The sequence below is a fragment of the Diplotaxodon limnothrissa genome, linkage group LG1 (assembly GCF_057381915.1).
Source record: "Diplotaxodon limnothrissa isolate DT_005_m linkage group LG1, D_limnothrissa_male_GT1.1, whole genome shotgun sequence".
In the NCBI taxonomy this organism is placed as follows: domain Eukaryota; kingdom Metazoa; phylum Chordata; class Actinopteri; order Cichliformes; family Cichlidae; genus Diplotaxodon; species Diplotaxodon limnothrissa.
The window spans coordinates 18,024,668-18,052,350 of record NC_140596.1 but is presented as its reverse complement, the minus strand read 5'-3'; the positions used below and the strand labels follow the sequence as shown (position 1 = coordinate 18,052,350).

Genomic DNA, 27,683 nt, shown 5'->3' with positions numbered 1-27,683 from the left:
TGCAAGGATATAACCAAGTAGGTAACACACACACATTTGCCCAAACCACCTGTAAGTAGTTGTAGATAATCCATCCACCACCACCTAGGGATGGCAATCAAAAATTGTTGCCACTTAGGAAATATTAGAACTGGTTTTCTATTATCAATGCCTGCAGGTACTGGCAATGCACACTGATAGATTTTAGCTAATAAAGCAGTTATACCACAGCTGGCACACCAGAATTGACATAAACTTCTAAATATTTTACCTCCAATGGTGCCTTAACAAAATATGCTAATACACTATATTCTCGAGCACACAAAGCAGATAACGGACTTTACTATTCTACATGTCACAAACCAAAACAACTGCAATGGGTTGCATCCAGGATTCGACACAACTCATGAGCCAGAACAAGTAACAGGAGAAATACAGCTTTAGCCAAAATTGACCAGTGTATTCACTGAAAGAGAAACCATAATTAACTTTATGAGACCTGTGGTGTTGTTAGTGTATTTGCAGTTGGATAAATTTGAATATTAGGTTATATGGTGTTGTGTAGTGGAAAGCTTAAAATAATTAGGCTGAGGAGAACCAAACAAATGGCATGGCTGTAAAGAGAGGCAGCAAGACTGAGACAGCTGGTTCTTCAGTGCTCCAGAGGAAATGAACTCCAGCTAGCAGGAACCTGCAACAGGGCAACACAGAGGAGCAAACAGCAGGAAACATGCAGCAGGCCTAGCTGAGGCAGAGGACCATCACACCTCACATATCAGACATGCTGGGTCTGCAACAGCATTTGTATCACAGAAACACCAAGCTGAACTAGAGTTTCCACTGCTGAACATTTTCCTTCACTTGCAGAGGCACGATCTCAGTCCAGCACTTGACTGCATAATAATCTGAGTTATTCAAACACTGAATGCAGACAGGTTGCAGACACAAATGTAACAAAATCCACAGTACGTATTAGCACAATTTCATTTTCTTGGGAAATCCAGCTCTACAAGTCTACAATTTTTTCCTTCACAGACTCTGTAAGACTATATTCTGCTGCACTGGTCTTTGGGTAGCATGCTAATCCTCTTGATACAGTGCGTATGTGGAGAGATTAGCATCTTAAATTATTGATTCATCAAAATTATCAACAGATGTAAGATTATACAACTTCTTATGAGTTTTTTTTAAGTTACCCATGACTCCTCTTATGTTAGCTTTAAAGTCTGCGCTTCTTACAAAAATCTAAGCACCTTTCTGTTGTTTCTGGCCGTTGGATGAATTAATGCTAATGATAAAATATGCTTTTGCTTTAATCCTGTGAATACATCCTTTATTTAAAAAACAAAACAAAAAAACTATTATTTCCTACTTTTAAAGATTTGTGAGCTATGGACATAAATGTCTTTTGGAAAGTCACACTGATCTTTGACTAGTACTGGGAATTGAGAACATTTGTAGGCGAGAGCAAGTTTCAAATTCTCCAGTCCATTGGAATCGTAGGCTTATCTTTTAATCAATGGCATGGTTTTTCTGCATTGTGTATTGCATAACAATGATGTCAAACCCATGATAGTAAAAGCTTACACACGCACACAAACTTGTGTCACATTCTTTGACTTCTATTTCTATGCTGGGTTCCAATTCAGACATAAAAACTTCTGTTTTAATGGTGTAATGTAAAAAGCAAACCTGGCTAAAACAAAAACACAATGGAACATTACCAGTCAGAGCCTGGAGCTCAACAACAAAATATTATGGGATCAGCTCGACAGAGAACAAAAGGGAGTAAACATCTGCTGAACGTCCCTCAAGAAGCCTGGAGAATTATTACCAAAGACTACATAATGAAATTACAAAAAAAAAGCTGTCTAAGAGAGTTCAGGCTATGTATAAAGCTTTTTGCTTTATGTATTGTATATTCATGTATTTTTGCACCACTTTAAATAAATTGTGGCAGTCATTTCTCATCAAGCTATAAAGACATGAAGCATGGCTCAAGAGTTTTGCACAGTATTGTATTCACTTAAGCCTGGATTATACTATGTTATGGACAACTGAAGACCCAACAGCCGTGTAGGCATTCCGGTTCTAATTCTTCGAAATCCACAGCCTGGGCACATGTGTAGTTAATGCATTTTAATGCAAAATCTCCACGGACGAATCAGCATGGTTGCAAATATGGCAGGCACATGCTTATGTGCAGGGGTGCACGTAAGTGATCCGCAGGTGCGCATGCGCTGTCAAAATAAAAGACGCGCACCAGATAAGAAGTTGCAACGCGCGTTTGCGTACATATAAAAGGTACTGTTTTTGTCCGCTAGAGTGGGATTTTCACGGCATATTCTGCAGCAAATCTCTGTGCGTTCATCATTTGTTTGAAGCCAGCTCACCTCCTGCAACCACTTTTCCGAGAATAGGCGCTTCTTTTGCGGTTCGGGCTCCTTCTGACATTTCTTTGGAGCTGGAGGAACACCAAAGTAATTGCTTAAAGGAGCTTGCTTCTTTGACATCTTTAAGAGTTCTAAACAAATGTCTGTCCTCCTCCAGAAAATCTTATGTACGCAAACGCGTGTTGCAATTTCTTACCTGGTGCGCGTTTTTTATTTTGACAGTGTATGCGCACCTGCGGACCACTTATGTGCACCCCTTCTTATGTGGTCCTTCATATCTGATGACGAAATTTACATCACTGAGACCCAAGCGGACCCTAAAAGAATTGCAGATGTGGAAAGCATTAAAAAACGCTTTAATGTAATGGATGCTAGACCACAGTAACTTTGACCTTTAACCACCATTATCTATTCTTGTGAAAATGTGACAGACAGACTATCCAATAATTCAAAATTATGATGCTGCCAACCACACCCGTCATCAGCGTGCTGTTTAGTCAATCAAAAATAAGTTATCTGAGCTGAGCCCCCCCCAACTGCCTCCCTCTTCCCACTCCATCACACCCCCACAGATGCAGGGCCTTGGTGTACAGGTGCATCACTGAGGTGCAGGGGAGACATTCCTCCTCTGTCCCCTTCTGGCCACCTGTGCCTCAATTTTATTTCACAACCTAGACATCCACATTACTAATATTCTCATAGCAGATACATACAGGGCCGTGGGGGTGGGCACACTATACGGCGTCCAGGTTGAATACAGTCTGTGTATTCAACCTCACCTCTGGTGTCGGTGCCCACCTCTCAATTTTAAATACATGTAGACATTGAGGGTTCTCGGGAGGGGCCGTGCTGACACCTGCTGCTTTCGGGCAGGAAGCACCATGCCCTTCCTGTGCTTTAAATGCACTTTAGAACAGCACGCAGCAACACCACATATGAGCGGGCGGAGAGAGTTATGCGATCTTCACACCCCCGTTCTCTGTTCGCCATCGGGGTCTGGGATGCTGGGCCTCACTGCTGTTGCAGGACCGGGGCGGTCTGCTTGTCTCCACCCCAGGGAAAAGGGCAACATCTCCTGGGTCTGGGGGCGAATTGCCCCTCTGGGGGTGATGGTACCTGGACCTGGGTTATAGAGTATGTTTGGGGAGTGAGGGTGTGCATACAGTGTTCATTTCTGCTTGTCTCCACGTTGGACGAGTGCTGAATATTCGTATATGTGTGCATGAGGGTGGAAATGCATGCTTGTGTCTGTGTGTGCCAGTTTCTCTATGTCTATGACTATGTGTCAGGACAGGTCTTAGACTTCACCTCTCTGGGAACATCTGGGCACCCCCCAGGTGTGGAGGCCTATTCCCCCCCCACTACACTCCCTGCCAGTGGCTGATGCCCTCAGCCGTTAGTGCACTAGTGGTTCTTGGTGTCCAGGGCTGGGCGCTCAGGTATCTACAGGCTCACTCCCAGTGGCTGCTTGGCGTGGCCTGGCTCAGCCTCTGGGCCCGGGGCTCGGTCCACTCTGATGGCCGAGCCTGCAGGCACGTTGCCGCAGCCCCCTGTAGCTTCTGCACCATGGCTGCTGGGTGACCCCCCCCCCCCCCGTCTAGAGCTCTCGTCAGCTCTTTCCAGGTTAGCTTGGTTGGCTGCTGCCTCTAAACATATCATGCATTGTCGGTCTTGTGTGCTGCTCAGTAAGATTAAGTATTTATTATTTACAGATACCTATGCTTATGTTGGTTGTTGCTATAGTTTCCCTTCTGTGCTGTTTTCTTTTTGCTTGTTTTTTTTCTCAGCAGGTAGTGAAGCAAACTTTTAGTGTCTTTTCTCTCTATCCCTCTCCTCCTCCATTTGTCTTTCCCTCTCCTTCTCTTAACTCTCTTCCCAACTTCTCTGTTCTTTTTATTTCTCTTTCCCATCCCCGAGTCCTGGCCTTTCTAACTGTAATAACTTAAAATAAAAATAAATAATAAAGATCGAATAAACTATGAAAATCAAGTGGAGCAGTTTGGCAAAAGGTCCACTTGGGAAAGTAAATTGTTGGGCATTTTCTTGGCCTTCAGATAATAATTCTGATTGCTACAGTGTCATACAGGACAGGCAAAAAATAAAAAATAAAAAATAAAGTTATCTGTGTATAAGTTATTGGTCATTTGCCATTCTCAGCTAATTCATATTTCTGTCTGGGTGCCCTGACAACTTCAACAACTTTAAGTCTTTGATGATTTGAGGGCTTTGTGTGTTCAAGGTTGTGTTTTGTACATTCCAAGACACTCGTCTGCATGCCTTGGGTTGTGTTACTTTTTAATTCCCCTCAACTCGAAGCAGACTGGCTACTGTATTCTGACCTCCGACATCAACGAGGCATTTTCACCCAGAGAACTGCCACTCACTGGATGCTTTCTCTCTTTTGCACCATTCTCTGTAAACACTGAAGATGCTTGTATGGAAAAATCCCAGCAGCTCAGCAGTTTTTGAAATACTCAGACAACCCATCTGGCACCAACAACCAAGCCACATTCAAAAACACTTGAATGACCTTTCATCCTCATTTTGATGTTTGGTTTGAACCAGAGCAGAATTTATCATATCTACCTTCCTAAATGCATGTTGCTGCCATGCTATTGGCAGACTAGATAGTTTAGATATTTGCATTAACAAGCAGTTAAGCAAGTGTACCAAACAAAGTGGCGTGTGTGTGTGTGTGTGTGTGTGTGTGTGTGTGTGTGTGTGTGCGCGCGCGCGCGCACACTCAACACAACTCACCAATAACTATTTTCAACTAAGAAGGAAAACGATGATCTGGTTTACTGAGAACTAAAGAAGGGATTCAATAGATAAGTGAAATTTAAGAAACACCCTCCAGAGAAAGCATTACAGACCAAATATTGAATCCAGCAACATAATTACAGGTCAAATATTTAACTTTTTTCCCCAACGTCAAATGATACCACTGAAGTACTGAATTTTCATATACAGCACTGGTCTCAGCCTCTCTCACTTACTCTTGGACATGACTACATATTTACTCCAATGCCTTTTGGCACAGATTCCATCTCATTGACTCCTCAACATGTTTTTAAAATTTTATTTTCTAGCTAGAGAACTTTGCACAGCAAAAGATAAAAACACGGGTTTCCAAACATTCCAACAGAAACCTATGAGAAACCTTAAGGTGTTCCTCTTCAAATAAAAGCATCAAGACTTGGTGCCTTTCTTTATAAATGTGAAAAACAATGCTGCCTGTGATCACCTTGCTTTTGTTTTCATCATGAAATTAAATACTAATGAGCATGCTAAATAAAATGCAATGCACAGCCCAGAAGTTTTTGGACAATTACACATTTTTGTATTTTTGCCTCTCTACACCCCCACAGCAGATTTTAAATCAATGATTTGATTGTTTAAAGGTTTTATTTAAAGCCTTTGAGAGAAATGTTGCATTAAGTGTTTAGGAAGTGCAGCCATTTTTATAAGTACTTTCCCATTTACAAAGGATCAAATTGATTTATAAAGTGACTAACGTCACTGATATATAAAGTGAAGTTTGAGTTGTTTTTAATACTTGCTTGAAGTTTCAGAACCCACGGCCATCACCAAATGCTCCATTTCCTCCCTTGAGATGCTCTGTTAGGCCTTTACTGCAGCGTCCTGCACCTGCTATTTGTTTGTGGGTTTCTGCCTTCAGTTATGTCATCAATAACTGAAAGGCATGCTCTAATGAGTTTAGATCAGGTTTCTAACTTTGTCATCGAAGGATATCCTATTTCTTTGCCTTGAGAAATTCTTGAGTTGCTTTTCCATATGTTTTGGGTCATAATCTATTTGCACTGTGAAGCACTGTCAAATCGGTTTTGCAGCATTTGACAGAATCTAAGCAGAGAGTACAGTCCTGAACACTTTTGAAGTCATCCTGCTGCTTTTATAAGCAGTCACGTCATCATTAGAAACTGCCAGCAATAGATTTCCATGCCATATTATTGCCTCCACAACATTTGACAGATGATGTGGCATTCTTCACACGATGAACTTTTTCACTTTCCTTGTTTATATTTTACTCTTCCCATCATTCCGGTACTAATCAATCTTGGTTTCATCTGTTGAAAGATTGCTTTTACAGAACTGTGCAGGCTCTTTAAGATGTTTTCTGGCCAAGCCTTATCTGGCCTTCTTGTTCTTGAATGTAATCAATGCTTTGCATCTTGTTGTAAACCCTCTTTAAATTCATGAAAGATCCTCTTGATTGTAGACTATGACAATCATACACCTACCTACTTGACAGTGTTCTTAAATGGGCTAGATGTTTTGAAGAGGTTTTCTTAACCCTTAGATGCACGAGTGACTCTACCCTAAACTCTTCCATAAGTGTGCCACTTTTGTCATTTCAGTTAATAATAATCATTTGTATTATATGGGGAGGGGTGTCCCCTTTGTTTTTTTCCATCCACCATTTCCACTAGCTTCCAGGCTGCACTAGGGCTGTGCGATATGACCAAAATCTCATATCCCGATATAAGAATTCTATCGTCCCGATAACGATATAAATCACAAAAATGTAACATTTTCTGTAAATTATGTGAATCTCGTGCAGCTCGACTTGCGGGAAGTGTTTCCAGCTGCGCGTAGTGTACCTGGAGTCGAGTGTTTTAACTGATGCATGAAACTATACATTTTTAGACATAAGTTGTAAAGGCCGCCGTTTTCTTTGTGAGTATTTATTACACGGCGTGCTGCGGGGAAAAGCCTGTTCTAACGTTTGAGTCTAAGGTTTATTTTTTCGCACCTGGCAGCTCTTTTTTACCTCTACTACTACTTCTACTACTCTCCGTAAATAATCTGCTCTTTCACGTGATTCAGTTTATTTTGAAAAGTCTCAACAGGATCTTGAGCTTTACAATATAGCCACACAAGAAATCAAGAAAGATTTAATGTTTTTGAAACAGAGACAATATGAAAGTGGCATTAAATCTACCAAAATATTGGCGTGGAAATTGAAAAAAAAGATAGCGGAAAATACAATTTATAAAATTAGGGACCCAAGTACAAAAGTGATAAAAAATAAATTAAATGAAATACAGGAAGCCTTTGAAAGATTTTATAAAACCCTATACTCTGAAGCCCCGGGCGGGACTGAAGCTCAGATGGATAGCTTTCTGAACTCTCTAGACTTACCCACTCTAGATGAAGAACAAAATCAAGCAATGACAATGAATATAACTGAGGAAGAATTAAAAGCTGCAATTAATAGGCTTAAATTAAGTAAATCACCAGGACCAGATGGTTACACGGCAGAGTGGTATAAAGAATTTAAAAAGGAACTGATACCTGTCTTACTGCCTACATTGAATTGGGTTTTGAAAAAGGCACAAATGCCCCCCAGTTGGAAGGAGGCAATTATTTCAGTTATACCAAAAGAAGGCAAAGATAAAATGGAATGTGGATCTTTCAGGCCAATCTCTGTTCTTAACGTGGACTATAAACTTTTCACATCTATCATGGCCAAACGGCTAGAAGAGTTCCTACCAACACTGATATGTAATGATCAAACAGGTTTCATACATCAACGCCAAACACAGGACAATATACGAAAGACACTACACATTATGGACCATATACAAAAACACAAAATCAAAGCAATTGTGATGAGTGTAGACGCTGAAAAAGCCTTTGACTCTGTCAATTGGAAGTTCCTCTACAGGGTACTATATAAATTTGGCTTTCATGATATGATTATTAAAACGATACAAGCATTATATGATAATCCTACAGCCAGGATCAAAATTAATGGATGCCTATCCAACAGTTTTACCCTAAAAAGGGGCACTAGACAGGGCTGTGCATGGTCACCGTTACTTTTTGCACTATACTTGGAACCACTAGCTCAATCCATCAGGCAAAATAAGGACATTAAGGGAATTTTTATCAAAGGGACACAATATAAACTGGCTTGCTACGCGGATGACATTTTGATTTACCTTGGACACCCAACATATTCTTTACCCAAGCTGATGCAGTCATTTGAACAATACGGCCAATTATCAGGCTATAAAATTAATATAGGTAAAACCCAGCTACTCTCATATAACTACAGCCCACCAGAAGAAATAAAATGTAGCTACTCTCTGGTATGGCAAACGGAGTGTTTTAAATATTTAGGCATAAATTTACCGAAAGACCTTACAAAACTATTCGAACAGAACTACCTACCCTTATACAAAAAAATAAAGGAAGATATAGTAAGATGGAATTTAATTCCTTTCTTTAGTTTTAATTCAAGAATTGATTCTATTAAAATGAATGTATTGCCAAGATTTTTGTATCTATTTCAAACCCTACCAATAGAGATTAACCAAAGTCAATTTAATGAGTGGGATAAAATGTTATCTAGATATATATGGCAAGGTAAAAGACCAAGGGTTCGCCTTAAAACACTACAGCTGGCTAAGCAAAAGGGAGGATGGGGCCTCCCTGACCTCAGATATTATTATTTTGCAGCGCAGATGAGAGCAATAATATGCTGGTGTAACCAATCATACACTGCCCAATGGAAAACCATTGAGGAACAAATGCTGTCTATACCTATTCAGGCAACTCTAGCTGACAATAACTTACAAACCTATATAAAAAATACTGATAACATGTGGGTGAAAAGGACCCTTAAAACATGGAGAACTATTATAAAGGAATATAAACTCGAGACCAATATTACAGTTCTTAAATGGTGTGCTTACGACTCAGAGTTCAAACCTAATGAACTGGATTCTAGATTCAAGGACTGGACAGGTAAGGGCATAACAGCCCTGTGCAGTATAATGAAGGATGGAAAATTGTTCAGCTTTGACATGCTTAGAAAAACATTTTCATTAGAAAAAGAAGACTTCTATCGATATCTGCAGTTAAGGCACTATGCCGACACGAAGATGAGAAACGTAACAATGATAAACACACGCTTGATGGAACTGTTTATAAAAAGCTATAACTCAGAAACTATTGATAGAATTGTATCATGTCTCTATAAGGGTCTAATGGATTTGAAACCACATTCGACTTCATATATTAGAACAAAATGGGAGAAGGAAGGAGGGATAAAAATATTAGAGGAAGAATGGACGGCAATATGGAGATATCAGTGGATGTGTACCAGCTCACAAAAGTGGAGGGAATTTGGCTGGAAGTGCCTAATTAGATACTTTATAACACCTTCTCAGAAGTCTCATTATGATGATAACGCCCTGCTTGTTGGAGGAACTGTGGAAATCAAAGTGCAAATCATTACCATATTTTCTGGGACTGCTCAATCTTGAGGGATTATTGGAGAGAAATACATAATGCCTTACAGGATATCTTTAAACGTGAAATACCTCTCGAGAGTAAGACTATGTTCTTTGGATATATACCTCAGGAATGGCCTAAATATGATAAACATTTAATAAATATTTTATTGGTGGCCTGTAAAAAGAATATCACCAGAAAATGGTTATCCCCAGAGAGCCCAAACATAAGTACATGGATGGAAATCACAATGGAAATTTATAACATGGAAAAGATAACAGCTTCTGTTAACCACAAGCTGGAGAAATTTACATCATATTGGGAAAACTGGGTTAAATATATCACGCCTCATAGGCCAGATTTTACTATTACAAACCAATAATTATGATGTATGTATATATATTTATAGGATCACCCCATACCAACACATCCGTGTTTTTTTTTGGGGGGTTTTTTTGTTTTTGTTTTTTGTTTTTTTGTTTTTTGTTTCTTTTTTTTGTTTTGTTTTTTTTTTTTTTTTTTTTTTCTCTTTTCTTAGGTTTGTTAGTTTTGTTTTTTGTTTTTTGATTTTCAGATTATGTGATGGTTTCAATTACTTCTATCGTTGTAAGTATTCTTCCCTTATGACTTGGATGTAAATTAAAATACTATTTCAGTATTTAAGGCAGATAACCTAAGTATGAAGAATGCTTACATGATGTACATACTGTGAATGCCTGCTTTTGAAACCTTAATAAAAATATGAATTAAAAAAAAAAAATCAATCTTGGTTTCATCTGTTGAAAGATTGCTTTTACAGAACTGTGCAGGCTCTTTAAGATGTTTTCTGGCCAAGCCTTATCTGGCCTTCTTGTTCTTGAATGTAATCAATGCTTTGCATCTTGTTGTAAACCCTCTTTAAATTCATGAAAGATCCTCTTGATTGTAGACTATGACAATCATACACCTACCTACTTGACAGTGTTCTTAAATGGGCTAGATGTTTTGAAGAGGTTTTCTTAACCCTTAGATGCACGTGTGACTCTACCCTAAAATCTTCCATAAGTGTGCCACTTTTGTCATTTCAGTTAATAATAATCATTTGTATTATGGGGAGGGGTGTCCCCTTTGTTTTTTTCCATCCACCATTTCCACTAGCTTCCAGGCTGCACTAGGGCTGTGCGATATGACCAAAATCTCATATCCCGATATAAGAATTCTATCGTCCCGATAACGATATAAATCACAAAAATGTAACATTTTCTGTAAATTATGTGAATCTCGGGCAGCTCGACTTGCGGGAAGTGTTTCCAGCTGCGCGTAGTGTACCTGGAGTCGAGTGTTTTAACTGATGCATGAAACTATACATTTTTAGACATAAGTTGTAAAGGCCGCCGTTTTCTTTGTGAGTATTTATTACACGGCGTGCTGCGGGGAAAAGCCTGTTCTAACGTTTGAGTCTAAGGTTTATTTTTTCGCACCTGGCAGCTCTTTTTTACCTCTACTACTACTTCTACTACTCTCCGTAAATAATCTGCTCTTTCACGTGATTCAGTTTATTTTGAAAAGTCTCAACAGGATCTTGAGCTTTATTGTGAAAGGTTTATGTGAAACATAAACAAGCGGACACGCGATGGTGTTACCGTCGTTGTTGCTAACCACAACGCATAAAACAGGTGCTTGTCCGTCAGTAGTGTGGTTATATTAAATATAAGAGAAAGGAGAAATTAATGTAGCCACTACAGTGACCATCAAAAGGATGAAAAAATATTGCTGTAAACAGTTTATTTTGCGACACCACGAAACAAACGATAGCATAAAATGAAACGATAGACGTTTTTATATCATCATCCGATATACATCGTTATATCGAACAGCCCTACTCTGCACAGATGTTTCTGTATACTATGCCCACCACTTCGTTATGGTGTTCCATGTATGCCCTGCCTGCTAGCATCTTGCATCCTGCTGTTATGTGCTGGATTACACAGCCTCTATGGATCTTGTGCTCAGAGCTTGTTCCTGTGCTGCTGTGATTAGTGCCTCTGTGCTGTCTTTCAGTCCAGCCTGGTCCAGCCACAGGTAGGACTTCTGGATGTCAGCCACTTCCTCTATCTGCCGGTGGTACATACCGTGCAGGGGTTTTTCCTTCCATGATGGTTCCTCCTCTTTCTTGGATTTCTGCTGCCTGAGGTATTCACTGAGCATGTGGTCGGTTGGGGCCATCTTCCTCATGTAGTCATAGATGTTTGTGGTCTCATCCTGGACTGTGGTACTGACGCGCACCAGTCCCCGGCCTCCTTCCTTCCCCTTAGCAGACAGCCTCAGGGTGCTGGACTTGGAGTGAAACCCTTGATGCATGGTCAGGAGCTTCCTGGTCTTGATGTCTGTGGCTTCCATCTCATCCTTTGGCCAGCTTATTATCCCAGCAGGGTACCTGATCACAGGCAGGGCCTAGGTGTTGATAGCCCAGATCTTGTTATTACCATTAAGCAGCTAGATAGCGTAGTGGTAAGAGCGGGAGTCGCAAGTTCGATTCCCAACTGGGTTGTGTGTATCCAGTAAGGGTCCTAGGCTAGACCCACTATGCTAACCAAGCCCATCGCAGACATGAGCAAAACAGATAAATATGAAGCCATACTGGCTCGGACGTTGCCCGCATTAACAAGGTCCTCGTCAGGTACTAAGGAACCAGGGCTCCCTGATAAGAAGTGGGCTACTGGAACGAGAAGCCATCAGAGGACAAGAGACGAAAATAGGGCGCTGTTGGAATGCTACTACGCAAGTAACCCCAGCGGACGGGTTACATAAATAGGATGAGGGACCTATGGAATCTTCGATACCCACTACTGACGGTGAAACAACATTCGGAAGAAGGGACTGCTCTCACAGCTAGAGGTTGACGAAATACAACACACATGCTACGGCAAGGTGGAGCCAGGACGACAGGTCAGGGGGTAGATATCATCACTCCCACCCGAGATTGGGTACCAAGCTCCAAGTACAATGGAAGAAGGAACTGAGTGCGAGAGGAACTGACATTCAATTTATCATGTTTAATTTATCATGGATCAGGTAACAGGCCGCAAAACTTATTACTGAATTAAATTTGCAAGAGTTAATTAACTCTTGCAGCAATGTCAAACAACCCTTTTCCATGGTCATTTTTAAACTAAAAGGTATGCAGCACAGGTAAACACTGGTCAGCTTCTCCAGTTAAATACAGTTTAACTGTGGCAGTTGGCAACTGTGGCATCAGATGCAGCTGTAGTCATTTTAGCAGAGAAATGACTCAAAGACAGATTATTGTTAGCAAAACCTGCTCAGCAATGAGCAGTCATTTCAGCTCTATACAAAACTGATCAGTCTTGAGGTTTATAGTACAGGCTGCCACATGAGGCAGGTTTCACATAAAGGCAACAGCCCGCTTAGAACAAGAAGAGGTGTCAAGAGTCAAACTTCAAAACAAAAGTACATGATTGCTCAGAATAACTTCACCTGTGTAAGGGTACACTCACACAGTTACAAGTGAACAGCATGCTGACGGATTTTCCCCACACATCAACAGTAATTACTGCATAATGTCTTGAAAGTAGCTTTCATAGCTCAGTGGTAGTTCATGAATGCATGACACCAATGTAATGATTCAGTAAAGCACTAGATGTTACAATCCTGGACAATGCATTGCTTTTAATGGAGAAAATCTTGAGGGATAGCTTATGAGGAAAGCAGCCCAGAAACTTTAGCAGCACACATCTTTGTGAGCCTCAACTTTCGTTCTTTTACCCAAGCTAGCCTGCCATTTTCCCTGGTTAGGTTTAGGGATTAGAGATCTGATCTAAATTTTTACAATTTGGGACACATCGTCAGTAGTGGACCTTGGATTTTTCGGTAGAGGAGGCCAAACTTTATGCTAAAATGGAGCAATTAAGTAAATATTTTTTTTTAAACAAACTAAATAATAGTGGCAGTAGTAAGAGAGTGGAGGGGTGGTGGTGTAACGATCAAGTGTAAAACGTAACCCAATGTGTTCTCTTTTTGGCAACCTTGTGTTATCTTACTTTAGTTTTAATGTGTTTCTGAGACAAAGAGCACTCATTTACGGAATATTAAAGTCAGTGGTTCTAACTATTTGGGAAAATGCAATAAATGCCACTCACTTATTCAGTCTATTGTATTTTAGCTGACATCCAGCTTCACTCATCATGCATTATTTGGCAGTGTTGTGAGCTGATAATGTTATCTACTTAAAAACACTCAGTGGATGCCCAAGCTTTTCCTCAGATGGACTTTGTGACATGTTTAAACTTTGTACATTACTTTAAATAAGTACACTTGTTTGTCCTTGGGAGACCCATCTGTGTCTCTACCATAAGCTCAAACACGAGACACCACACCAGAGTGACAAAAGCTAATGACAGCATGTGTCAGATTTGACAAAACTGATGAGGGAGCCAGCCTTTGTGCAATTTCTGAACGCCCCCCTCGCCGGGCCCCCACACACTCCCAGAGTGATGTTGCGCACGGGGGCAGCGTGACCTTCCTGTCACCCATTCGGGCAACTTTTAAGCCCATAACTACGAGAGTCAAAATTTCACAAAAATCACGCATCAACCATGAAAGAAGCTCGCACCGAGTTGCGTACGCCGTTTGACAAAAATAAACCGATGTCTGATTCTGTCTGCCAAACAGCCTGTGACACTAACGCCGCTGTCGAGGCTGTGATGACAAAATATCTTTTGGCACGTATGTGCACCTTCAGAACCATCACTCCGTCTGTAGCTATTCACCATGCCCGTTCGCTCAGCGCTGCTGTCACTTTACCACGACTTTCAACTCGGCGACAGACTGAGGAGTTCAGCCCGTAAATTACATCTTATCCATTTACTACAGTCGTGAAGAATTATGACAAAGTATATCAAAAGCGACATAAAGTATAAGCTTAAATTAGGCAATCTCGTCTTTGCCAAGCTTGAAAACGGGTTAGTTTCGCCTGTTAAAGGGCTTAGGACACCGCTTTTTGCATACGCGACGCCCTTCCCTTTACTTCCTAATTCCATTATTCGTCAATATTACAGAGGATTTTCCGTAGACATGTTTTTATCCTACCTCGTAAAGGTCTCCTGAAGCCATTCTTGGGTGCAGACAGCGGCGGCGCGGCGTTCTTGCCTGCCTTGTTGGCTTTTTTTGGACCCTACTCTCTCGGTGTTTCGGCGAAAGCCCCGATAGACGGGAATTAGCGAGCAGCCTTGTTATTCTGAGCAATCCGCAGCAGCAGATCAGACAGTGTCAATCGAGCCCGGCGGATCGTTCCACGCTTAAAACAAGCAACCATCGGGGCGGTGCTGTTTACATATACCGAAGTACAGGACTAAAAATTAGTCCCGGACTAAGAATGTAGCCTGATGGTCTGCATGCGCCCAGCTCATCTGAGCTCTGTTGCAATCCACTCAGCGGGAGACGTTATACGCGTTGTGTTTACACACACCAGCTGGGTCAGATCCCTTTCTATGATCCCCTTTACCTGTCCACTGTGGCGTCATAGAAAGATCTGACCTACCTTATTTGTATTCACCGGGAAATATCTAGAACAAGTTAAGCGGAACTATTTGTAATGATTCATCACTAGCTACTGATGTTGGTAGACCTTCTTACTGAACTTTGCATCAGCATCAAATATCTTTAAAATATTTATTTATTTATTAATAAATTAAAAACGATTAAAAACAAAAGGTTTGTTTTGCCCTGTTTCCAGGGGTTCTGATGGGTTCTCTCTGGGTCACCCAGCTTCCTTCTGAGTCTGGCACTTCTAAACTGGCCACAGAGCCGTGAATGGCTGTTTGTCTCTCTGTGTTTGCCCTCCACAGACTAGCAACCTGTCCAGGGTGTGGCCATCTTTCGTCCCATGACAGCCGGGTAGGAACCCCTATCTAAAATCTGAAGAATAACTGGTTGTTTGGCACAGACCAGGTCTTGATCACAACATCTTTCGCAGAACCTTGGATGAATTACCTTAGAGTATGAAAACCTTAGAGTATGAATGCTTTTGCAGCATTTTCATATCCGCTCTACCTTAGAGCAAATGTGAAAATGCTGCTAAAGACCTTAAAAAAGACACCCACTACAAACAGGAGAATTTGAGTAATTTTCCTTCTCTAGGACACCAAAACTACAACCTAAAATACTGAAAAAGTTTTCAGTCATTATATGAAAATTAATCTAGAGTTGTATCACTTGAAACTGTTTTCAACAATATTTTATGGATTGAAACAAATCTGAAAATAAGCTGTAAATAAAAAAGAGCAAATGAACAACAAATTGCTCCTGTCAACTGAAAAATAGGAATCCACACTCTTCTAGTGAAATTCATGCAAGTACATGAAAATAAAGAAATGAAAATTAGCATAAAAATATTATTTGTATTAGTTCAAAAGAAAGAATAATCCAAACACTGCATGGTTTAAACAGTTATTCTGTCTGACTTTGCGTCAGATCCAGATCTTTGAAGTTGGGGCCCTCAGACCATTTCAGATGTTTTTGTTTGTCTTTAAATGTATTTCATTCTTTCTAGTAAAATGTTTGATATTGCATGTGTTATCCAGTGTGAAGCAGCTGATTTCTAAGTTTTCCTTCCAAATAATGCCGTTACCCTCTTGGCAGTTACAAAACTGAGGTTTATAAACGTTTGTTCATTTCTGTTATAACTTTAATCTTTAGGATACACACTGAATACAAATACTCTTAGGTATCGTGACAGTCCTTTTGCAATCTTTGCACTTGTCGCTTCCCAATATATTTCAAAATATTTCAGTGTTTCTACACAGTCACTGCATTAAGTGATTTTACAGGACAATGACAGGCCAGACATTTTAAAACACTGATCACATACACATTTGCACATGCTCATTACCTCTGTGTAAACGTTGAATAACACATAGTCTAAAAAGCTATAGGTCTCAGAAGCCATATAAAAGGCAACGCAAGATTTGGATAATAACCCCTCCTATGTGTGCTACAAAGCAAAAATATCTGCGTATAAAAGCGAATACTAAAATTTTAACATATTTGTTCAAAACACTAAGAAGACCATCTCAATGTAACAGAGATGCAATTTGCCCCCATATTTTGTCCTTAATTTCTTGTATAACATACATACATAAGCAATTACTGCACTAAACATCTTTATGATAATACCAGAATTTTACTTTGTTGCAGTTATGCTTATAGGCCTTCAGTAGCTCACAATATGATATGAGATTATGAACAGGATTATTTGTTTTTGCCTTGCTACATATAACAGTTTTCCACTTGCGCTACAGAATACAAATATTCTGTAGGGATGTATTTATTTAATGCGTATATTCAGGAAAAACAAATATCATCACTTTTTGTGTATTTAGAGTTTGATACCAAGTGGTATATGAAGATATCGTCACATTTTAAGTTAAAATGAAACAGTACAATCAATCAATCAATCAATCAATCAATCAATCAATCAATCAATCAATCAATCAATCAATCAATCAATCAATCAATCAAACAAACAAACAAACAAACAAACAATTTAAAAAAAGATAGAAAAGAACTGTCTTCTTTACTAATAAAAAAACACCTTACTCTCTTCTTAGCATCTTCCCAGCACAGAGTACGCTGCGTGGCTCTGTCTTCTCCATTTGGGTTGGTCTTGGGTGTCCTCTGGGGTGAGATCCACTGAGCGCATGTCTTCAATGATGACGTCCATCCACTGCTTTTTCAGTCTTCCTTGAGGTGAGCGGCCTCCAGTGTCGAGTTGGAGGGCTGTTCTTGACACTGTATTTTCTGCGCACGTCCATACCACTCTAGGCGCGCTTCCCTCATTTTCTTTTCATTGGGGCAACTCCTTCATTCGTCACATGATCCAGGCGGGTTAAGCCCACCTGAGCACCTTCATCTCCGTAGCATTGACGATCTGCTCATGTTTCTTGGTGGCTGGCCAAAAAAATCCCTTAAAATAGTGAGAAATTACTAACAGTTGGGTTGTACTGGGATTAGCTGAAGTGTTAGCTTCAGATCATTTACACTACTGTGCAAAACTCTTAACCCACCCTCATTTCCAAATACTTTGCAAGGGAAATGAATGCAGTGACTTATGGAAAAACTTGTGCAAACACTTGTGGAACTACAGTATGTAAGGCATAAACAGAGTGTGTGCAACTCTAACAAGCTTAAAAGTCTGAGATTTCTTAGGCAAGATTTCTAATAATTTATTTAAGTAACCTTCAGAAATAACTCTCCAGGCTTCTTGACAGGCATTCAAAACTCTTCTATGGATGTTGGTTGCTTTTTGTTCTCTCTCAAGATGATCCCACAGTGTTTTAATGTTGAGGTCCAGGCTCTGGGGAGGCCAATCCATGACTCGTAGTGTTCCATTGTGTTTTTGTTCTATTCAGGTTTGCTTTTACTGCTTTGGCACTGGCTTCGGGATCACTGTAATGCTGAAAAATGAAGCCGCTGCCAATCAGACAGTGTCCAGATGGTATTGAAAAATAATGTTGAGGTCTGGGCTCATGACTGATAGTGTTCCAGTCATTGTGTGTTTTACTATTCAGGTTTACTTTTATTGCATTGGCAGTGTGTTTGGGATCACTGTCATGCTAACAAATCAAGCCAGTCAGACACATTTTAGACAGTATAGCTCAATGATTTAAACTGTGATGCTACTCCATTTTTGATAAGATCTGCAACACTAACTGAAATGCAACCTCAAATCATAGCAGAACCTCTATCATGTTTTAAATATGGCTGTAGACACTCTACTGAACTCCTCTAAAGATTGATTGATTGATTGATTGTTTGATTGATTGATTGATTGATAATACTTTATTCATCTGGAGGGAAATTGGGTTAGGGGTGCCAGCCTTGCCAGCGCCATCTCACCCTTCCTACCATACATTCATTACACAAACATCACATGGGGAAGACAGGTCAGAGAGGTATAGTAATGGAAAATGCACAGCATGAGGAAAATCATAAAGATAATGACTTGAAATAAAAAAATAAAATGTGGATTAATCAGTCCTTATCATCCATTGTCACAAATTTTCAGTCCAGTTCTTGTCTTCTAATTTGGCATATCATAGCTTTTTCTCCTCATTTTCCATAGTTAAGAATGGCTTGTTGACAGTCACCCTTTCACCGAGGCCATTTCTGGTGAGGTTTCAGTAAACAGTAGCTGAATCAACGAAAGGCCAGCTGCATTTCACATGTCCTTTTTTAGGTCTTTGTAGGATTTTTCCCAACTATTTCTTAAGGACATGACTTTTAGAAACTGTTCATCTGGAATAGATACTTTTTAGATCTGCCTTTTTTCTCATTTCTTTCTTTCTTTCTTTCTTTCTTTCTTTCTTTCTTTCTTTTACTCATTTATTTATTGGTTTTAACAAGTTTTAAAGTTTTCAAGTTGTAGAATCTTGACCATATGGCCCAAAACCTCCAAACTTGTCCAGTTTGTTTCTTAATGCACAAGTTATTTCCCCCAGTGTTAGCATATATGTCCATTGAGCCAATGAGATCGTCCACATATTTTTTAATCTTTCCAGCACTTAGCAATACATCACTTGGCTTCCAAAAGTTCGATCGTTAACAGAGCTCTAATGTTTGCAGCAGGTACAAAATTATTCGGGTATACATTTAAAATACATAGTTTGGGATCAAGTGGAATCACATCACCAATGATTTGGCTTAACAAATTTATTACCTTTTCCCAAAACACTTTCACATGTGAGCACTCCCATATGCAATAAAACAAAGGGCCCCTATCCACTCCACACTTAGTACAGGTGTCGGGGATGTTTGGGATAAAATGATGCAATTTTGAGGGGGTAATATACTGTCTTGTGCACCATTTATATTGAAATAGTTTAGATTGTCTGATTCTGGGCCAAGAAGCACGATTTATACCAGTTATCATCAGATACATCCATTTGCAAATCATTCCTCCATGCCTCTAAAATAGACTGTGTTGATTCTTTGGAGTTTTCCATAAACATTTTGTACAATAAGACCTGTCATTTCTTCTTCTGTTTTCCACTTTGTTTTTCTTTCTTTTTTTGTTGACACACAGCACAGCATGCTGAGATAAATTTTAAACCAATATCTCTTTGAGGATTATCCTGCCAACTGGACTATGAGACTAATATAGAATATAGTTTTTAACCATATGAAGGTGATTTGTCAAAAAACTAGGTGGTCTTTCTTTGTATATTGCCAGGGATGACCTTGTCATTTTTTCTTAGATTCTTTTAAGGAGATACAGAATAACATGGTGAGATATACAGGGTTTTCAGCTGTTAGCTGAAAACTAGTTTAATAATAATAATAATGGATTTATATAGCGCTTTTCAAGGCACACAAAGTGCTTTACAATTCCAAAAACAGGAGAACTAGTGCCTTCTTTTTTCATCAGAAAGGTGCTCTTTCCTCTATCACTAGAACTAAGTCTGTAACTGTATTCTTTGCACCAGTTGTGAATGGCAAGCTGTGGAAAAAGCCATCACACATTTTACTATTGATCATACTTTTGTGTTTAACAACTGTGTTCTGTTGTTTCAGGTGGTAGCGTTATGTTGCTCTGGTTACCATGTGACGCGCTCTCTCTGCGACTGTGTGGGGGTTTTTTGGGTGAGAGAGCGCCCTTTTTTGTTGTTGTTATGCTAGAGCTACGCTGAGCAGTTGGGTTAGCGGCGGTGTTTTTCTGTTGAAAATAAACAGCTGTGCTCCCTGGCAATACGGGGAAGCAAGACCAAACAACACCTCTGTCTCCCCCTTGTCTGAGCTCGCCACAATACACAGTCCAACAGAGTTTTTTCATCCAATGACAAGACATTTGGAGCACAGTGAATGACAAATGTAACATCATACATCTTAGATATAAATTTGAAAAATCAGCACTCTCCATATTACTATATTATTGTAATGTTCAATGTTCACATCACCAATGATCGCGACATTACCATTAATTAATTAATTTATTATAAAGAAATTGTGTTTCTCAGAATTGTATTTGTTTTGAGTTTTGTATCCTTGATTAAATACATCTCAGTTTTATATTTATAGTTATTTATATTTATTATTTATAGTTTAGATTTGTGTGTTGTTGTATGTATTTTTTAATTTTTTCTTAGTTCCTGCTTTGTTCATTAGTATTCCAGCCTCCCTCTGTTCCCATGTTTAACGTTCAGTGTGAGTCATCTTGTTGTTATGGTCCTGAATGGCTTGGGGTGTTTGTCTCTCTTTTTCTCTCTCTTCTCTATAGTCTGTTTCTCTCTAGATCTTTCATTCTCATGTAGAGTTGTGTCCGCTTACTTTTTCCAGTGAACTTAATGCAATAAAAGCTATAAAAATCTAATAAAAAGTCTCCTCAGTCTCCCGAGTCGCTGAGTCCAACTCAGGCAGCAACATTATACTTGTCTCTGAGTTTGCTTGGGTTAATTTCCTGTATTATTTTCAAAACTGCTGTCTCCTGTGTCTGGGCTTGAGTTTTACTTCTTCCCCTTATGATTTTCTGGACCTCTGTCCCATTTTCCCCACCTGTCTCCGTTTTGCTCATTACCTTCTGTGTATAAATAGGCCCCTTCTTCCTCTTAGTCTTTGTCAAAGTGTCCATGATATTTCTCTTTGATGTCTGGATTTGGATTTCCTTTTAGATTTAGACCTAGTTTTTGAATTTTACATTCAACTAAAAAAAGGCTTGTTAAAATTAAAAATGTTGCCTATGGGCCCTTCAGTTTACAAACTCTGACACACAGTAAAGATTAAAGCATGGCTAAAAGCACATTAGCTGCAACTTTTTATATTGTCTATTTAAATGCCCAAATATATGACAAAAGGTATAAATTAAAATCTTCTGAGTTTATGGCTATCTGGTGGTGATCAGAGGGCCCTGTGGCGCCAGTGTCCTGCAGCCTCGCCTCTGTCAGTGCGCCCCAGGCCCCAGCTGTGGCTACAATGTAGCTTGCCATCACCAGTGTGTGAATGTGTGTGTGAATGGGTGAATGACTGAATGTAGTGTAAAGCGCTTTGGGTTTCTTAGTGACTGAGTAAAGCGCTATACAAATGCAGGCCATTTATTAAAAACCTTTATACAATCCAGCTATTTCATGCTCTCTATTGTGACTTATAAGAAACACCTATAAGAAAAGGTAAAAGTAATAAATTAACATCTTTGGGCATGTCATTTCTTACTGTTTTTGCAACATTTACTACGTTGTTGAAAGTTAACATTTCTCCTGGTCCTGAGTGTCATGATAACTACAAGACAAGACATACTAGCAATATTTTTATGAACATGTCTGCTTTTATATCATGCATCCAGATTGAACGGAGAAAATATGCCAACTGTCCACACAGTCTGGGAGGCCTGAAGTCTTCCAAAACCTTGCTGTTGTCAAGGTTTGCTTATATATAGCTGATTTGGGAGAGTTTAGACAAAACCGTTCCATTGTGTTATTGTACATGTATTTAGTTACGGTCAGTTAACCATGTGGTTTTGGTTTAAACTTTCATGGGAATGATGAAAAGAAGACAAAAATTGACTGTCAGGAATTGAACAGCTGCTTCCAGTGGCATCCATCCCATCCTACTCCCTCTGCCAACTTTGTGATTCTACAGTTCATCACCCAACTTCCTCTTTTACTTCCAATGAGCAATATTCAGAAGTTCAAGTTCAAGTTCAACTTTATTGTCACTTCAACCATATACAGTTTAAAAATACACAGTGAGGCGAAACAACGTTCCTCCAGGAACCAAGGTGCTACAAGACAAGTTAGTGCAAAAATAATAATAATATATAATATATCTAGTAATAATATTGTGCAAAAGAGCATTTACAGGTTGGTGTGTGCGATGGTTTGGTGGTGTAGGTCAGTGTGTTTGCGCTTTGTGTTGGTTAGTCAGTCCAGTCTCAATGTTTTGAGGTATTTGAGTTAAGCTGAGTGATAATGTTAGTGTATGTGTGTGTGTGCGTGTTTATCAGTCAGTCCCTTTTTGCTGAGGAGACGGATGGCTTGTGGAAAAAAGCTGTTGCACAGTCTGGATGTGCGTGCCCGAATGCTTCGGTACCTTTTTCCAGATGGCAGGAGTGTAAAGAGTGTGTGAGAGGGGTGTGTCCGATCAGCCACAATGCTGGTGGCTTTGCGAATGCAGCGTGTGGTGTAGATGTCCTCAATAGAGGGTAGAGAGACCCCGATGATCTTCTCTGCTGTTCCCACTATCCGCTGTAGGGTCTTGCGGTCTGATATGGCACAGCTCCCAAACCAGACAGTGATGCAGCCGCTCAGGATGCTCTCAATAGTTCCTCTATAGAAGGTGGTCAGGATCGGTGGTGGAAGCCGGGCCTTTCTCAGTCTTCTCAGAAAGAAGAGACGCTGTTGGGCTTTCTTGTGCAGGGAATTAATATTGCTGCTAAAGGGCTTTGCCTCTTGAACAGTTATCTCATGCTTACTCATCCAGCTTTGGACCAAATAGCCTTGTGGTTAAGCAGTTGTCAGCCAAAATGTAATGTGTTTGCTAAATTTCCAAAGGAGGGCACTTGCACCAAAAAGTAATTACTTGCTCTTTGGCCCACAGTCTGCTTCTCCCCCAAATTGGATTTGAATCTGCTGAGGAGAAACAAATAGAGCAATATGAAGATACTTACTGGATGTAATGAGAAAGGAAAATGGTGGTTAAAGCATAAATAATTATTTAAAAAGGCGATTAATTTTAAATAATCCACTGACAAGTTCAATCAAGTTGCATAGAGAGAGCAAGAAGTCATGTTTTTACAGGTTTAGGATTTGACCCTATTTATAACTAAATATCCCACTTCATGAAGACTTACAGCATATGAAACAAAGATCTTGAGTGATGTAAATGTTTGAGGGTCCAATCCACCCTCAAATTGTAGAGTCCACATTGTTGAACCCTATCCCCACCACAAGTGGTAAACTGTTCTCTCTAGGAAGTGCAAGAAATTGTTAATGCTTAATGCACCCATTTCCCAGCATTGAACCCTTCCTTTGTTACATCCATTATTGATTTCATAATTACCCACAATCAATTAAGACCATAACAACAGAATCCTGCACACTTGCAGTCGCATGAACTGAATCAGTTTCTGACTAATTCAAATTGACTGACTGCGGCTTCAACACTGCATTGAAAATTTGCTCCTGGGTTTTCTCTGGCACCTTTAAATGTCCCCCAGTGTATGTGGAGGCTTAAACATGCTTCAGTTCCAATAAACACGTATTTATACAAAGACTTTCTGTGTAGCATTTATGAATGTGACTGGATTTGATTAGGTCAAGAACGTGCCTTGTATGCAGAAAAAAATATCCTGCACCATTATACTATCTTGAAATTGCTGTCACTCATATCCTTGTTGTAGTTACATCCATCCATTCGCTTCTGCTTATCCTTTTCAGGGTCGCGGGGGGCACTGGAGCCTATCCCAGCTGTCATAGGGCGAGAGGCGGGATACACCCTGGACAGGTCACCAGTCTGTCGCAGGGCTAACACACAGGGACAGACAACCATTCACGCTCACATTCACACGTAATGGCAATTTGGATTTTCCAATTAAACTATCCCCACAAGTTGCATGTCTTTGGACAGTGGGAGGAAGCCGGAGTACCCAGAGGGAACCCACACAAACATGGGGTGAACATGCAAACTCCACACAGAAAGACCCCGGCCTGATGTTGGAATTGAACTCAGGACCTTCTTGCTGTGCGGCAACAGTGCTAACCACCGTGCCACCGTGCTGCCTTGTCGCAGTTCATTTTTTAAAAACAATTCTATCAAACTCCTTTAGCCAGTTTAGATGGTAAATGGATTGGTTCTTATATAGCGCTTTTCTACTCTATCTATATGTATAAATGTACAACTTGTTCATTCACCCATTCACACCCATTTGGACAAGCACTTTTTTCTAGGCTGTTTCCAAGTGTTCCCTATCTAACATTCACATACATTTATACTCCGATGGATGCCCTGCTCTACCACCTGGGCCCTGTTTCAGGAAGCCGGTTTGGAAAACTCAGAGTGAAAAACGATACGCAGGGTTGAGTAATCCCGAACTGTCCAACTCGGAATATTCGGTTTCAGAAAGGCTGATAACAAGTAGTTCAGTCAACGCGGAGTTGCTTTAACCCCAAGTGAAGCGCGCGGACGAGGATACATAAAGCCCTGATAAGCGGAGCACAGATTAAGCGAGTCACCATGGAGACGGAGGGAAAGAAGGCGTGGTCAATGTATTTTACAGCGCTTGAGGCCGAAATTCTGATGGCAGCATATGCCGATAACATGCAAATTCCACGGAAAAAAGTAACACAGCCACAGCTGCAAAAGAAAGTGAGCATGCATGGCAAAACATAGCCGACAGAGTCAATGCGTGAGTGTTAATATAAACATTGATCTAGGGATTTCCACCCATTTAACACGTTATTTTATTATATTTTATTTTTTATTTTATACATTTTATTTTGTGACGTGATGTGAGCGCAGGTGCAACCCAACAGGCCCCAAACGTTCCTGGCAGCAAGTAAAAATGAAATATAAAAATATAGTCCAAACAGGTAAGGTGTAATTGTATTATGAGCCATAGTGCTTGGTCTGTTTGTCCCATGTAAATCAATTGCAGTTAGAGGCTACATTAATTTTCTTTCTGTAAGCACTTATTGAAATTATCTGAGCACATTACAAGTACATATTTGCTTACTCTGTATGCTCAAATGTGACCCGTTATAGCCAACAGAAAAAAAGCGGAGGCCCGAAAAACAGGTGGGGGTCCTCCACCACCACCACTCACAGAGGCTGAGCAGTTGGCCCTCAGCCAAAACAGTGGGCGCCCTGTGGCTGAAGGCATCTCTGCGGGGACATCCTCTGAGTCAATAACCCCGCAAGACACAAGTGCCTACATAAGGGGTAAATTCAAAATAATACATGATGTGCATACATCCTTTCTTCACAGTCACCTTTGCAGTGCTACTCATTCATTTGATAAACTCTTCACCATAATGGATTATTTTGTAGTGAAGTTATTTTCCTACTGATTTTGCCTTCCCTCAGTCTTGGTTGTCTTTGAGAGCATAATGACAATGAAGTGTAAGCTGATTGGTATGTTTGTTAATTGCCATTTGGTCCCTTGTAAGTTATAAGTGACCTGTATAAACCTCATATTCTATCAGTTGATGGTGGTGGTGTACTGCATCTGGTGCAGCCTCCTGTTGAGCCAGACCAACATGCAGTTGTGAGTAATACTCCACAGATTATATGAGTTTACAGTAGAACAGCAATGTTGTTTATTTCTTTACTACAGGAAAATAATGAAGAAACATTGACAGCTGTTACAGAGGAGGAAGCAACAGAGACACTTTATGAGGTTTACATCTTTTAATACTTTGTGCACAGGAAACACAGGCGACCAATAAAGCCAGTTGAACAAAAAATCAGTTTATTCTTCTTTCAACATGTTGAGGTGATGGGTCAAAAGAAATGATTGTGACATATGGTGTCTCTGACTGCGCTTCCATCTTGTATGTCCGTGGGAGGGTCAGGATGTTCATGGTTTGGATCACTGCTGATGTTTGGTTCAGAAGGACAGTGTTCTCCTCTAATTGTGGCAATGTTGTGAAGAATCACACATGCCACAATAATGTCACATGCCCTTTCTGGGGTGACCCTGAGTCTTCACTGGAACTGGGCCTTAAGCATTCCAATAGTCATTTCAATTCTGGCTCTTGTCCTGCAATTAGCCAGATTATATCGCTGCTGTGGGCCCGGTTCAGGGTCAGGGTAAGGGGTAAGCAAATAGGGTAAACATGGATACCCCCTATCACCAAGCAAGTAGCCAGTGAACTCTCCTAAGACAGAAGGATACACTTCAGTTCAAATGTCCCTGAAGCAATTGGTCTTTATATATTTTAAAGTATTTTCAACTCACCATGTCCAAATTTTGTGCTCAGTGTACATTCACGGAATATTTGTGAGTCATGGACAGAGCCTGGCCACTTGGCTTCCACATTTGTGATAATGTTGGCAGCATCACATATGATCTTCACAGTGCAGAGAACACAAATTAGCATCCATTACTATGATGAAATAATTTGTTAGTTTGAAATGCTACAGGGAACTATGTACCTGTACATTAATGCTGTGGAAAGACTTCCTGTTCACATAGTCTCCTTCATTTACTGGAGGAGCAATGATTGGAATGTGAGTGCCATCTGTACAGCCAATCACGCCTGGGAACCCTGAAAATAAATGTAAAATTTAAGTAGTAGTCCAAGTATCACCACATCATACATTACGTTTTGTTCATCCTGATACCTGCAATTTTGTGGCATCCCGCTTTGATGAATCTTGTGGGTCTGTGACCGGGGAACACCACAGACGAGTGCAGGAGACGTTTCAGTGCAACTGTAACATTCCTGACTGCCCGACAGACGGTAGCCTTGGAAACGTGCTCAGCGTCACCAATATTATACAGAAAGCTCCCGTTTGCAAAAAACCGAAGTGCAATACAAATAATATGTAATGAACTGAGAGCATGTCCGCGATGTGTCACATGCGCAATATATGGCCTGAGGATGTTATCCAAATAACTTATAGATTGTGCTGAAAAACGGTAACGTTCACACAGAAAATCATCAGGAAATGATAAAATGTCCAAACGCGCTCTGATCACTCTCTCCCGGCGGAGAGCTCTGCGGAGAATTTGGGCTTCACGATCTACTGGCTCTTCAAGGAAGGGACACGCCATGTCTGACACTTCCTACAGTCAGGTTTCCGACAAAGGGGCGGAGACAGTCAGGGTTAGTTGTAGTAAACCTGCTAGGGGGCAGGTTAGCTTCACGGAGTGTGTCGTCATAGTGACTCACTGAGGCTTCATCTGAACTCGCTTTGTGAAACCGAAAACCCAGAGTTTTCGTTAACTCAGGGTATACTTACTCAGTTTTTCCACTAAACCGGCTTCCTGAAACAGGGCCCTGAGCTACAGCCACCCCGTATATAAACAAGCTTTTTTAGTTGAAAATAGCTGACTAATAT

The 27,683-nt window shown here is 40.3% G+C and overlaps 1 protein-coding gene across 1 annotated transcript in view; it reads right to left on the bottom strand.

The window, feature by feature from the left end:
- The window catches only part of LOC146639627 (chromodomain Y-like protein 2), a 50,152-nt gene extending 35,156 nt beyond the window's left edge, over positions 1 to 14,996 (bottom strand). Inside the window, exon 1 of the mRNA XM_085354078.1 lies at positions 14,724 to 14,996. Within this exon, the coding sequence (XP_085210204.1) occupies positions 14,724 to 14,747 (24 nt within the window). The 5' untranslated portion in view covers positions 14,748 to 14,996. The remainder of the gene's footprint in view (positions 1 to 14,723) is intronic.
- Between the last annotated feature and the right edge of the window lie 12,687 nt (positions 14,997 to 27,683).